The 15549-nt window shown below is 41.1% G+C and overlaps 1 protein-coding gene across 16 annotated transcripts in view; it reads right to left on the minus strand.

Annotated features, from left to right (window-relative positions):
- Positions 1-3628: 3628 nt before the first annotated feature.
- The window catches only part of LOC136852944 (mucin-21-like), a 159509-nt gene continuing 147588 nt past the window's right edge, over positions 3629-15549 (minus strand). For all 16 annotated transcript variants that reach the window (XM_067128100.1, XM_067128033.1, XM_067128081.1 and 13 more), the window contains one exon: positions 3629-4558. In XM_067128100.1, the coding sequence (XP_066984201.1) occupies positions 4470-4558 (89 nt within the window). In that variant the 3' untranslated portion in view covers positions 3629-4469. The remainder of the gene's footprint in view (positions 4559-15549) is intronic.

A 15549-nucleotide genomic window follows, 5' to 3' on the forward strand; every position in this document is an offset into this window, starting at 1 on the left:
AAAGGGGGATGAAAGGGCTGGGAAGACTAGGCTTTCTTGGAAACAGAAGACTGGGCTTCGCTACACCCAAAGGTTTAGTGATAAGTGCCTTTATCCCCTAGCAAGAGCTTGAAGGGCACTGCTCAGTTGTAGATGGAATCACGGGAAACCTCTCGCCTAAGCTCAACCATGCCCTCTACCTTCCCAGGAGGAAAGAGCTGAGGTGAGCCCAACAAAAAACTGCCTAAAAAAAACAAGGAATGAATACACTCTCCTATGAAAGAGCAGGTTTGCCCACTGGTTAGTGACCTACTGTGCCATGAAGGCAAGAGTTCTAACTCTTGAAACCAGCAACCTCATATATCGCTATCTCATTCAAAGATGACATACTTGTCATGGCCTATTCTGGTGAGGTGGACATCCACAGATCTAGCCATGAGACAACCTGCAGAGGTGCTGTTGCTAAAGGCCCTGACACATTGGCTTTCAGTGTTAAATGAAAAGTCCTGCTAACAGAGTCTCTTGATGGGATAGGTGGTTTCATCAGTCAGCAGACTGTTACATCCAACCTCAGTTCATACTTAATCAATCAGTCTGAGGAATAGCCATCAAATCCACTGGAGTGTAGTACCTCCCTTGACAGGAAAGTGGTGGGGGGGGGGTTGCTCAATCTGTTGGAGATGAGGGAACTTGCTGATCAGCAGATATGGGTGTTCACCTCCCCAAAACACTCATTAAAGCTGAGACCAGTGCAACCTGACCATGGTTGTACCTCCAGAACATTGCCCAAGGCTAGCTTTGTCATAGAAACCATGGGTAGGTGAGAAACAGAGGTTGCCTCCTTGAGGTTATGCTCACGAATGAGTAAACCTCATGAAAACACTGCTCCAACTCAGCCTTTAAGGGTTCTGCCGAAGAGGGGCCCAGAGGTTTGAGGGACCCCCCAAGGCACAAGCTACTTCCTCTGCAGACTTGCGCTCCGTGTGCCGCTCTTGATCCCGTCCAACACTGGACAAGTCTCTCACTAAAGAAGGCAAACAAGATTCCACAGGTCTGCAGTCTGAATGGAGTTTTGACATTGGACCCATTGCCCTTCTGCTCCTATACTTGAGGAAGAACAAGAAGTTGCACCACCTCTCTTGAAGGCCTCATGCCCACACAGTGAATTACACACCCAAGAGGTGGAAGAGCTCAAAGGAGATGTTTCCTTCAAGCAAGAATGCTCAGACTGCATTCACCCTGGGGGGCATGTGTGCACCAAACAAGAAGGGAGTACTGGTTCCCCCTATGTCCCCCACACGTGAATGTGAGGAAGAACTTGTCCTGTTGCTAACCATGCATAAATGCAAGGGCAGAAAAGCAAACACATTGAACTCACACTTCGTCTAGAGACCAGGTGTGGGAAGGGCAAGGTGATGCACAGAACGATCATGGTGTGAGCCTGAGAGCACAGTGGGGTAGTCCTCTCATCCAAATGTACATGCACTGTGGTGACAGCCCTGCCTGAGTTAAGATGATCACACTGCAGCAATCTGTCGCCTCTGCTCTCCTACCCAGATGAAGAGTCCCAGGACAAAGATGAGAAAGATGGTGAAGAAAAGGAAGAATGGCGATAATGCTTCCTCCTTTTCCTCTTAAGACTTCTTGCCCACCACCAACTTGAAGGACTGATTAAATCTGGTAAAGGAGAAGTCATAGCACCTGCAGAATCAGCTGCTGGCAACACTACTACTGCTAGAGGATCCCCTGCAGTAGATGATGCAGCCATGAGAACTGCAGATGCAGCAGCAGATACATCAGCAACTTCCCCTTCTCTACCAGGGAGTTGCAGAAGGAAGTGAGCAATGGGGTATTTGGAATGTTAAGGGTAAGCCAGATTTTACATAAATGCTCAGAAGAGATCTCCCTACTGGCTTCCTCATCTTCAGATGAATGATGAACAGGTTTGTGAAACTTTGAGGAGCTAATCCTCTTAGGAGGGGGAGATCCGTAAGTATGAGAAAGATGGATGGAAATCAGTTCCAAGAAGGAGATGGAAGGACTTGGTGACAAAACTGCAGAACTGTTACCCACCCAAATAAACATGCAATCTTCTTGACCCTCTTTCTCCTTCTACCCTACTTCTCCCACTGAGGAAAGGAACAGGAAGCACTCACATCACAGGACAAGGATTGAATACAATCCTTGCCCCTACAGTAAGAACAAAACTCATGGGTCTGCCAACAGGGTAGACATGAAACGTCCACATGGTCCCCACAGCCCCTGCACTGGCAGTGGTCATGTTTTTTCTCCAAGAGGAAAAACATGAGCCAAGTGACACAAAATTACAAAGAAAAGGCACAGAGTACACATAACAGCAGAAAAATGACAAAGGTAGCAAATTACTCTCTACAGTCCAAAATCCAATGAGCACACAAGGAAAAGAGAGTAGATGCCTCCTCTCAGTCTGGCACCCCATAGGGGGATAGTGCTGGCAATCCACTTCACACAGTGCACTGTAGGCATTACTTAAGATTTGTTGTAGTATACCTTTGGCCCCTAGCTGTGACCCCCTTCCATTCTTTTTACTGTACCTCTGTTCATATTCCCTTTCTCCCATCTTACTTTCCACTCTCTCCTAACAATTGTTTCATAGTGCAACTGTGAGGTTTTCTTCCTGTCACACCTTTCAGACCTTTTTATTCATCCCAGTTTCCCTTTCAATGCTAAATTTTATACTCCAGTTCCAATTCCTCTCAGTCTGGCAGCTAAAGAGAAAGTGAAGTGGTGAGGTTGGGCAAGTAAGGGATAACCCCCTCTCGGCCCCCGTCTCCACCAAGAATCAGTGACTGTTACAGCTTGCACCAAAGAGTACTCAATAAAAGGTGATGGTAACAAATACTGTAATGTTTTTCTTGTAATTATCCTAGGTTCTCTCCAACAAAAACATTTTTACTTATTTTGAGTGAGAAAACCAGTATATTAACATTTTCATCTGCCAGGCTAGCCTGCTATAAAACTTTTAATGATTTGAATCTTTCAGAGGCCAGGCCAAGGGTCCCTCAACTGAGTGGAATATTTAAATTTTTACTGTACTGCATTAGAAAGGGGTAAATAAGTAATGCTGAGGTCCTGTGAAATAGCAGTCCTTTGCTATTGGGTTAAGTTTCATTTTCTGTAATATTGGATTTTGAAATGAACCTTACCTCTCTATTATGACAGCTGTAGAAATATAGCTATCATAATAGAGTTAAATAATTAAAAAATAAATTTTATTATAGGAATTTCTATTTTAAAATTAATAAATATTTTATTTGGCTAATCTATGAACTTTACATTCCGGTAATTTCTAACAAAGTTTGGCTAATTTAACTGGGACCAATTACATCTTGATATACGGAATCTATTCTGTTCACATTGTCAGGGTATGTATGCCCATTTACAGTACCGTAATCATTAAGCTGAAATTTACCAACAAACAAGCTAAAATCCACATGAAAGATGAAGACTATTGTGAACACTGGCTTATCACCATGGCTACAAGGTAATTTGCAACTGTCAAAAGAATTTAATGTATGTTAATGGATAATACCTCAATGATGGCTGCAGAGCTTTGATAGTCAGAGAGATACACTTACTAGCCCTGTGAAAAGTAGACAGATACTAATAGTTTTTCTTGATGTTTAATGCCAATATACAAACAAATAGATCTTAACCATGCAGTAGAGCTGGAAAAATAAGTTTTAGGTATCCTTGATATTCAAAACTTACAATTAACAAATATTCTGTGTATGTTACCAATCAAAAGTTAGAATGTGGCATAATTCATGAAGTTGAGATATAAACAGTATTACATAGTCCTGGCATTCCACACAATAAGATCACTGCTCCATGCATTATGACATATTCTTTATGTTCACACAATTTCATCGTTTTTTGCAAGTCAAAAGTAAAATCATTACAGCATAATTTAATAAACTATTAATCTTTATAACAATTGTGGTACTATTCTTCAAGGCATGCTAAACCATTGTCACACTAAATTGTTAATGGATTTTGTTTTTTTATATTTTATACATAATAACTGATTAATTAAATGTCTTACCCAATACAGTACTGATGTGGACAAATTGTCATTATAAATGAAAGCTCTTTAATGTACATAATAATCAAGTTTTAAATAATTTTTGGCACTGGCATTCCACACAATTTGATTTACTATGATTAATTATGTACATTCCTACAAAAATACCATAACAAAAAGAAAAAGTTATCAGTAATGTTACATCTCTACTATTTTAAAGGCCTTGTTAGATATTTGTACACTATACTCATCTACCTGAAATACAGTCCAAAGTCTAAAAATTTCAATAATCTTCACTGTTTTGGATACTGGGTATAGTATGTATAAAACTTATAAATTATATTTTATCTTCCTTTGCTCTTTCTTTTCAATATTTTACTCTTTCATGAATCCCTCAATCATTTCTCCACAGCGTGTTCTGGTACCTTTATGGAACATTTTTGGCGTTGTTGTTGTTCATCATGCGAGTAGCCGTTGCGGTGCAGCAAAGGAAGATGATGATACCAAAGAGAAGAGCTGAAGTAAAAAAGAAAAATATTACGAACTGTTTTCTAGATACAAGCCTCTGCCATACTTGAGCCCGTTACTTTGGCACTTAATTTTATTTGAGTGGTGAGAAGGATAAACATCCATTAAATGAGATGTAACCCCACTATCAGCCAACTTGTTGAATTTAAAACTTCAACATCAAATTATAGCATCTACATCAAATCAGAAGAGGAGGAGAATGATGGAACCCGATGTTAGACTAATATTTGAGTCTATAAAACATCAAATTTGTTAAAAAAAATGTTGCATTTGTACAAAGTACAATCAACTACCTTACATGGGGGAAATATCTACTCAGTTGGGCAATCTACTAACTTGGGCAAGTTTTCAATTCACTGAAGGATGCAGGGTTAGTTAAGGTTGTCTTAGTGTTAACTGACATAGCACACTTTCATATGGAACAAGCCAAGAAAGCAATTACTTTACTAAGCAAGCTGCCACATACAGTAACTGAGAGGCCATTTAAAAACACACAGCAAAGAAGTAAATCAATATGAAGATACAAAAATGAAGTTTTCAAATAAAACTAATATTGTAATACTTACCAGCCCAAACTACATCCCCATAACTTTTACCCACTAAGTGGGTAATAAACTGGCAGCGTTACCAACGCTTACAGGAAAATCTTGTCAAATGAGTTACCTGAAGTACTGCTGGCAACACTGCTGCAAGTCCCGGCCGAGTGAGGCTGAGATCCCCAATTGCGTTATCCACTATTCAAATTGAAGTGGGGAGGAGGGTGGGAATCATCATTCAGGTGTTCAGGTAAGTATTACAATATTAGTTTTATTATGAAAACTTCATATTGCAATACACTCCCTGAACACCTGAATTAGCCCGATTAACAAAATTTAGTGGAGATGGGATCAATCTAATTCAGCCCGACCTGCCAACAGGGAAAGCAGGTAACTCATTGTTCGCCTACTCTGTATAAATGAATGTATCCTCACCTGGTTATCCCACTTGGCAGGTGAGAATGTCTGTAAAGAGAGTACCCCCGACGTCAGTTATGTCTAGGTACTGTCTGAGTCGAGCTACCTCTCATGTGGTATTCAAACCTCCTCATGGATATAGAGTAGCAAAATAAAAACCAACCTACCATGTGGCTAATCACAGCCTCCCATGATTAGTGGAGAATGGTGAACCTCCCATGTGGATAATCAAAGCACTCTCATTTATGGAGGGTCTGAGTCGAGCTACCTCTCATGTGGTATTCAAACTTCCTCATGGACAGAGAGTAGCAAAAAAATAAAAACCAACCTACCATGTGGCTAATCACAGCCTCCCATGATTAGTGGAGAATGATGAACCTCCCATGTGGCTAATCAAAGCACTCTCATGTATGGAGGGGTACGATGAACCTCCCATGTGGCTAATCAAAGCACTCTCATGTATGGAGGGGTACGAAGAGCCTCCCATGTGGCTATTGTAGCCTCTCATGTATGGAGGAGAAGTTGAGTGTGCAGGATCTTCGAGTACTTCGCCGTCCACTGCTGCCGATGTCTGCGCAGAAGAGGTCGAAGAAACCAAACCTGTCCACTGGATCTGCCTATCTTCACAGTACTAACGTCAAACTTAATATTCTCACTATGAACCCCGACTAACAGAGAATCCAAAATTCCAAATTTCCTCAGACTACATTCATTACCTAGAGTTCCCCCCACCCTTATCATTACTACGTAATTATAAGATCAAGTTGGTCATCGCAAAGGGACCAAGCGAGAAATTCTTCTTTGAAAAAACTAAACGTCTTTTAGGTAGAAAGTCGTGAAAACTGACACCGACTTCCAAGTGGCCGCCTCTAAGAATCTCCACACTAAGAGAGTACCCCCTTAGCTAAATGAACGCACCCATGATAGAAGGGTTAGCGGCTACACACGGACTAAGAGAATAACTTTCATGTAAAAAGGAGAACGATGCATCTCCCAAGTGACTATTCAGAGCCTACCCATTAAGGAGGGAACGGGGCAGTGTGCTGAGCCAATGACCCTCCGCCCTGCAGGTTGCGGCAAAGGCCAACGAGCGCAGAAGTATCCCGGCGCCGACGAAACAACCTAGGCTAGCCTACGAGAGCACCTCTTTGGACTCTCGTAGGGAAACTATCAAAGACTAGGATACTTAAGAAAACTATCAAAGACTAGGATACTTAAGATGTACTAAACTTAAGTTCATGTGATTATACTATCACTGTTGCTTAAGTTTCTAAAGCCTAGAAGGAACTTTCTCTATCTGGTTAACCTAATAATCACCGCACTACGTGAATACTACCTTAGCTAAATGAGCGCACCCTAGATAATAGACTTCACCGTTAAATGTGGACTAAGTGAATAACCTTCCGAGTCTTCGCACTAAGAGAATACCACCTCAGCTAATTGAACGCACCCTAGATAGAATTCGCCACTATACGCGGTGGGGCAAATTGAACGTCTCTTAAGTGAAGGAAGAAAACAAAGACAGACTCGCAAGTAAACTACCTCTAGAATAGGAGAATCTGAACCATTCCTTAGAAAGGAAGATGAAGTGGACATACTCCGAATACTATGCGGTAATGAAAAAAAAAACTGTTAAATACCAAATATAATGTCACGTCAAATTAAATTGCGTTCAAGGGCACAAACCTCGCACCACACGAGAATCGTGAAGTGTGCCCGCAAATGTGTTCATGTAGTGAGCACTTATGAACCAGGAACCAGGAACCCTTTCTCCGAAACCAGGAACCCTTTCTCCGAAAGTAACTAATCGCATCCTTCGACAGCGGACGGGAAGGATTCCGCGGTGAGACAAGAAGTGTACACAGAAGAGGACGGAGTTTATCAACCTTTGATAAACATTCACATCGGACATAAAGACATCCCCGCTGATGCCGGAACCGAACACTTGCAGATAAAGAACCTTAAACGAACGAAGCAGAGTTTTAGCCTCGGCCACGACTTCCGGAAGAAGAGAAATACTTCTCATTTCCTGCCTAGGAAACCAGCCTAGGAAACTTCCCGAAGCTTGCCCATTTTTTTTATCTGCAGCTAAAGCCGAAAGAAAGAAATAAAACACCTAACCAATTATCTTAACATTAGAACTTCCGACAAATCTCACGAGGAGCTCGAGGAACGTAACAAGTCAAAGAAGATCTTACTACTAGAAATTTTTGGGAAGATAGAAAAATGTACTACAAAGTGCTGAGCGGTAGCCAGCAATAGCCGAAAATGGAAGAATCTTGACTTTCCGAAGGAATAAAAGAAACCAGCTATTTCGGTTATGGCAGGCCTAAAGATGGAATGACCTTCCTTACAACACAGACTTCCCCATGTCAAGTTGACCTGGTAAAGATTACGGGTTGACTTAGCAACACTGTCTAGACATAGCTTTAGAGTGTCTGGATTGTCTAGCTGTTCGCTCGGCAGTCGCCTGCAACTAGGTTCATCATGCAAGAGTTTGGATGATAATGGTGAAAATGCAGTTGTCTAAAAGATCTTCCGCATTAGGAGGAACATTGGAACTTCCGTAAGGAGCATGAGGAATTCCGGAACCGAGGGCGTTGGAGCCAGCAAGGAGCTAGAATCATAGACATCTTGACACTACCGCAATTCCTGATTACCTGATGAATGAGATCAAATGGCAGAAAGTATACACCTCTAAGTTCTAATGATCTTGTTCCCCCTGAGTTCTCAGATACGACACGGCAGTTGCGATGTCGCAAAGCAGACCCACTACTGCGTTGTGCACTAGGACTGAGAAACACCTGAGGGCTTCCTTTACAGCCCTGAGGTTCCCGAAGGTTATGACTCCTCTCATTCCCGATCCCTCGAGAGGCCCGAAGCCTGGGTTCCTCCAAGGTTGCTCCCCAACCTTGATATGAGGCATCTGAGTACAGATGAACGTCGGGAAGAGGGGACACTATAGACCTTCCGGATGTCAGATGCGCTTCTTCTGACTATCACAGACGATCCGACAAGTGAGAATCGTTCCAGATTATACCTGCATTCTCGATGTGGAAGTCCCAGCGATTCCTGAGACATACCTGAAGAGAAAGCATGCGGAGACACAAGACCCTGGAATTTGAGAGAGAGAGAGAGAGAGGACATTCTCCCTAAAAGGCTTCTTCAAGTGGGTACCGGCTGTTCCCTGTTAGACAGGAACCCTCTACTTCCACATTGTGTACCTTCAACGATGCATAATTGCCGACACTGGAGACATGAGTTAGAAGCAACAAGTTCGTTATACTGGCCACATCCCTTGAACCCAGAGCAGCCACACTAATCATAACTTGCTGTGACGATACTGCTGACAACGGCTACACAAAATACACCATGGAGGAGATATCCTCCTCCCTAAAAGACTGTTGCAGAGCGCAAAAGGCGCCCCCAACAGAACCCTCTCCAAATGTCCAGATAGTGAAGCGGAAGCTTCAAAAGAAGCCCCTCCTCTTCTGCCAATGTAGTACAGTCAGGCGACATGTTAACCTGGTATGACAGCCTTACTCACTTCGGTGTCAGGCAGTACCACACCGGAGGGAGTATCATCTTGTTTGAGCAACTACCGGTTCTGTCGCATATAGCGACTCGAACATCGTTGCTTCGGTAGTGTAGGCTCCTCCGGAACCTTGGATTGAGGATAAGTGAGGATGAAGTCTACCATCCGCTTATACTCATTCTCACTGGCTGAAGGAGAACTAATATCCGGTACCAGATCCTCTTCTTCAAGTGAACAATCCTTGTCGGACTGGTTCGACTGAGCCGGAGGATTGTCGGACTGGTCCGACCGAGCCGGAACAGGAAAGAGGCAGGCCGATCCCTAGCAAATGCTGAACTCGAAAACCCGGAACTTGCTACACCTGGGTGCATAAGACGGACACCTGACGTATCAATCGCGAAGATACTGGAGGCACCAAAGTAGGTTACGCACCACCCAACGGGGATGACGCAACACCTGGGCGGACCATGCCCACTCCTGAGAGCGAAGAGGTCATGACACCCAAACCACTCAAATCCGGATGTATCAAAACCGCATGAGAACGGGAACCCGGAACTGAAGGCCTGGAATCAACCCCGAACCAACATGGATGCCTAGACGGTGGGACAGAGAAACCTGCCGGAAAGTTGAGAAAGAAGAAGCCGAAGGAGGGAAGAAGGAAGAAGCCACACTTGGAGTAACCACCGGAGCGCCCAACGCTGACGTTGGATAGATGGAGAAGGTCCCAACCGGACCGAACTCAAAGGAGTACTGAAGGGGAAGTTACGAGGTACCGAACCAAAGGTAACAGAAGAAGGTAGTTACCAACTATCCTGGAGAATGGAAAGGCTGCGGAAACTATCAGTACTGATACACTAAACGCTGGCGCAGGCGAATCACCGACTGCCGTAGCATCTGCAAGACTCACGGAGGATACATTACAGTTAGGAACCCATAAAGAATGAAATAAGGAGGTGCTGACACCTCCGCAAACACCTGAGAAGCAACTAGACCAGATGCCTGAGAAACTACCAGATTTGCAAAAGGTGATAAAGACGACGGATCCGTAAAAAGTACCCTTTCCCTTAACTCCGAAGAGAGAGAGGGGGGCCGCTGAGGTCTAATATACAGGGTTGAAGCAAGAAAGCCTTGCTCTGCTGAGTTAAAAGCCAAGAAAACAGGATGCGCAACAAAGACCCCGAGAGCCCTCCAAAGAGCGGACTGAAAAGAAGATTGAGAAGGGCAATGGAAGAAGGCTTAGAAGAAAAAGGGGAAAAACGGGAAAAATTCCGTAGCGGCCGAAGAGGCCATAGATTTCAAAGAAAATAGACTTGTTCTGTTCCCCCTGCCCCTGATAATCTTGATAGACATTATCAAATCAGAAAATTCTTTAAGACATGATCATGAATATTGGAAAAACTCTATCGCCAGAATTACCACCATTGCAAGACGAAAGAAATTTTAAAACCCCCAAAGGAATACTCCTTCGAAGAAGGAGTATTCAAGGAAAACAAAAATTCAGAACCAGATACATCAGAAACCAAATCTGAACAACCCTCCAAGGATCTGGAAACCTTTGTTGCACAGAGCACGAAGCAGGAAATAAAACCAACGATTGATCTAAATGAGAGACCTAAACATTAGCGACCCCAACCAAACCTGAACCCAAAGAAGACCACGTTCAACTACTTTTCCTGAATACTTCCTAAATTAGAATTCCTACCCTTCTGAGTGATTCCTAACTCTAAATCCACCTTAGAACTTATGCTTTTAGAGGGAAGGGGGAAATCTGCTGCCAACACTGCCTGCTCCGCGCCGGGGGCCGGCAGATCCTACCTTCGAGGTTTGCGGTTCTCCATGACCCCCGGCACCCGTTAGGGCTGGTTCTGGAACAGGCAGGGGGGCTGAAAAAGTACGATTAGTATCTACAGCACTATTACTACTAGCCTTATCTCTAGTTTCCGTTAATTTAGTCGTAAAGCTAGAAAAATAGACTAGACATTCTCAGCTAGTAACTTGCCCTCTAACTTTTTGAATAATTCTTCCATCTGAACTACCGACCAAGACTCGCTGCCTATCTGACTGATACTACACCATATCTTCCTACATAAAATACAAACAGAATGTCGACCGTGTTTGAGGGTACTCATCCTATGCTTGCAGGATGTGTAGGGCCGATGAGCGTCAGCATCTCCAGCAGAAGGCTCTGTCGTCGAAGATGTAAACAAAGTGGAAGCATCGGCGCTAGCAGACAGCGACGTCTTCTTGTTTGACTTATCCAAACAAGTCTAAAGTACCGATCCCAAAGTCAAATTCGGGAGAGAATTTCCAAATCCTATCAATAAAGTATCCATCCAGGAGAAAATGCGTTGAACAGTCCAAATCGTGATCTGATGTCCAAATTCTTAAATGGGGGTCGGGTTAAATGACCAAAAGTTCGCCTGATGTGGGACACACCCACACAGCATGGCAAACAAAAGCAATTGCTTTTGGGGATCTCGGCCTCACTCGGCTGGGACTTAATGCAGTGTTGCCAACGGTACTTCAGGTAACTCATTTGACAAGATTTTCCTGTAAGCGTTGGTAATGCTGACAGTTTATTACCCACTTAGTGGGTAAAAGCTATGGGGATGTAGTTCGGGCTGGTAGGTGACCAGGGCTAATTCAGGTGTTCAGGGAGTGTATTGCAATATTATATGTAAAGGTTTAAAAAAAAAATAGTATGCATACACAGACCATGAAAAGTTCTCCACATTTTGGTAATATAAACATTTTTTCTTGGGTGTTATCAAACAGACAAAAGTAAGGAAACATCAGAAGAAGATTGCTGTCCTGAAGTCTCTTAAGATTTCAATCCCCTAAAAAGGAATGAGATTTCTTGACCTTATGTATTTAAGGAGTAGGTGACCAAGCATGGAACTAGGAATCAAAACTGCAAGAAGATGACACAGCAGAAAGGCCATACCTACATGAGGACGATTCGTCTCCCAAAATAAAAAAAATTTGGTGAAGTTCAGAACTTATCAATCTTCATTTGAACAAGATGAACCAGGACTCACTCATGAAATGATTTCCTTAAGCACAGGATATGCCATTTTTCTCTTATTTATCAAGATAGGTTCTCCAGATGAATGATGGACTTTTGTTAATGAAAATTTATTAGTCTTCTACAAAGAGAAGACTCAATACTGGTGGAAAGCTTAGAACAGCTTTTGACTGTTTCTTAGTTCTTCCCATGGAGGTCAAAGAGAAACATTAAGAAGTAGGAAAGAGTGGCCTCTCTACAGCCAGCCAGTGAAGGCTGGAGGATGGTTGAAAATCAGTTTTTGAAGTTTAAAACAATGAAACAGTAGGTCCTTGACTTATGTTGGGGGATCCATTCCAGCACTGTGCCGCGAGTCGATTTCCACCATTAGTTGGTGTTTTGCCATTAATGGCACTTACGGCCCTGTAACTTGATGTTTGGTGCCATAAGTGCCAATAACTTGATGCCTACTCTTACCATTAGTGCCATCAACGGGACTTACAGCATTGTAACTTGATGCAACATCAAGTTATGGCGCTGCAAAACGCTGTTAATGGCGATGAAAAAGTGCAGTAAGTTCGAATCTGCCATACGTTGATGACGCACTGTACCAATAGCATACATCAAAAGAAAGCAGGGGAATAGTGAGAAGCACTATCCCATTCTCATCTCTCGAGAGAGACACGAAATGGTATGCCTGTAGTTTTGCATCATGCAATAATCTCTTCTTTAACTATACTTCCCTTGTCCTCAGTATGCCAACACTGCACTTTTGTCAATCCTTGTAGAGTTTTATTTAAAAACCTTTAAAAGAGGATTGATTTATTAATACTACTTATTTTATCTAAAGCTTGTTTTCATACTGCAAAGTAAACAAGTGGCGATGGATTAAGGAAAAGAAAAGAAAGCTGCCCGGTCACTCCTCTATGAATGACTTGGAAACTAGAAAAAAGATGGGATATAGTATTTTAAATATTTAATTCAATAACTTTTCATAGAATGAAGTGGTGGGCATAGTTAGGATAAGTGAATATAAATAATTTCATTACTTACTTCAAGATTTCACTGACAAAATGAGAGTTTAATAAACAAGAGAGGTAGAAAATTAAAACTATAAAATTTCATAAATTCCTTATTACAAATTCATGCACTTTTTCTTTTTTAACCCTTAAACGCCTACTGGACGTATCATACTTCGACTAAAATTGTCTGTTGGGTGCCAAGTGGACGTACCGTACGTCGACTACAAAAAATTTCAACCTTTGGTCAACTCTGACTCGACCGAAATGGTCGAAAAACGCAATTGTAAGCTAAAACTCTTATATTCTAGTAATATTCAATCATTTACCTTCATTTTGCAACAAATTGGAAGTCTCTAGCACAATATTTCGATTTATGGTGAATTTTTAAAAAACTTTTTCTAACACCAGCAAGGGTAACTCGGCCGAAAATTTCAGAAATTCTTTCGTCATTTTGTCGTAATATTTGCACTGTTCTATATTAGCCGTTACATAAAGTTTTATATATGAAAATGTGCGCAATTTCATGTACAATACAACAGAAAATAACTCATGGTTGTAGCTTTTATCAGTTTTGAAATATTTTCATATAAATCACGATAACTGCCAAAATTTCAACCTTCGGTCAACTTTGACTCGACCGAAATGGTCAAAAACGCAATTGTAAGCTAAAACTCTTACATTCTAGTAATATTCAATCATTTACCTTCATTTTACAACCAATTGGAAGTCTCTAGCACAATATTTTGATTTATGGTGAATTTTTGAAAAAAACTTTTTCCTTACGTCCGCACCAGAAATTCTTTCGTCACGTTGTCATAATGTTTGCACTGTTTTATATTAGTCGTTACATAAAGTTTTATATATGGAAATGTGCGCAATTTCATGTAGAATACAACAGAAAATAACTCATGGTTGTAGCTTTTATCAGTTTTGAAATATTTTCATATAAATCATGATAACTGCCAAAATTTCAAGCTTCGGTCAACTTTAACTCGACCGAAATGGTAAAAAAACACGATTTATGGTGAATTTTTGAAAAAAACATTTTCCTTACGTCTGTGCGGTAACTCGGCCGAACATCTCAGAAATTCTTTCGTCTTGTTGTCGTAATATTTGCACCGTTTTATATTAGTCGTTACATAAAGTTTTATATATGAAAATGTGCGCAATTGCATGTACAATACAACAGAAAATAACTCATGGTTGTAGCTTTTATCAGTTTTGAAATATTTTCATATAAATCACGATAAATAGAAAAATTCGACTTTCGGTCAACTTTAACTCGACCGAAATGGTCGAAAAACTGCAATTGTAAGCTAAAACACTTACAGTCTAGTAATATTCAATCAATTAGCTTCATTTTTCAACAAACGGGAAGTCTCTAGCACAATATTTCGATTTATGGTGAATTTTTGAAAAAACATTTTTTACGTCCGCTCGTTACGAATTCATGCATCATTTTGTGATAATATTTTCTCTGTGTTGCTTTGATCGTTTTAAAATTTGTTATATAACAAAATCATCGCAATTTAGTGTACAATACAACTGAAAAAAATTAACTCATTAGCTTTAACTGTTGTGCTTACAGCGATTTGTATACAATTATATAAGTTTTTTTTTTCGCTGTCATATATTCCAATATTTATATATGATAATGATATTTTTTTTCATTTCTGATGGTTGCATACTAAACTTCAGGCAATGACAAAAAAAAAAAGGAGCCAAAAATGAACTCTTAATCTTAAAAACTAAGCGTGCTGTGATTTTTTTAAAAAAACTTTTTTTCCGCTTCGGCGCTAACTCACCGAATGCCTCCGGCATACGGGAGACGTTTTTGTAAATAGAGGCTCGGCGTTTAAGGGTTAACATGGTTTCTTCATGCCTGGCTTCCAACTAATTGAAAATTTAAATTCTAGAGTGCAAGTCCTTTGGGAAAACCATCAAAACCTAAAAATCTGACTCGGTGGCCTTGATAAACTAGTCTATCATATTAATAATAACAAAGAAAACTGACAAAAGACCCAACTACGTAAGAGACACCAGACTGATGGCCAAATCTGGGGACAGCCCAAGATTACACAAAAGTCAATGAAAATAAAATAAAAATTTGGATGACTGCACTGCTCTGACCAAAACGTGAAACTGAAAAAGTAGCTGAGTTTTACTCAACTTCTGAAACATCTCTCAACATAGTAAGTAAATTAGTCTGTTTCCCTCTTCAATTACTGAAGCAATGGGCTCAAGCAGGTCAATGGTTTATAGAATGGACTGTATATAGTAGGTTGTAGAAAACCCAGCAAATAACTTGTTAACAATACGACCAGCTTCGGACTGACTTATTAGCAATATGACCAGCTTCTGACTGACCCATTTCTAACATGCATACTTTCAATAGAGATTCAATGTAAATTAGCTGTTACAAACACTGTTAATATTTATATGCTGGAAAGCAATAACACTACAGT

Source organism: Macrobrachium rosenbergii, chromosome 3, assembly GCF_040412425.1.
Source record: "Macrobrachium rosenbergii isolate ZJJX-2024 chromosome 3, ASM4041242v1, whole genome shotgun sequence".
In the NCBI taxonomy this organism is placed as follows: Eukaryota; Metazoa; Arthropoda; class Malacostraca; order Decapoda; family Palaemonidae; genus Macrobrachium; species Macrobrachium rosenbergii.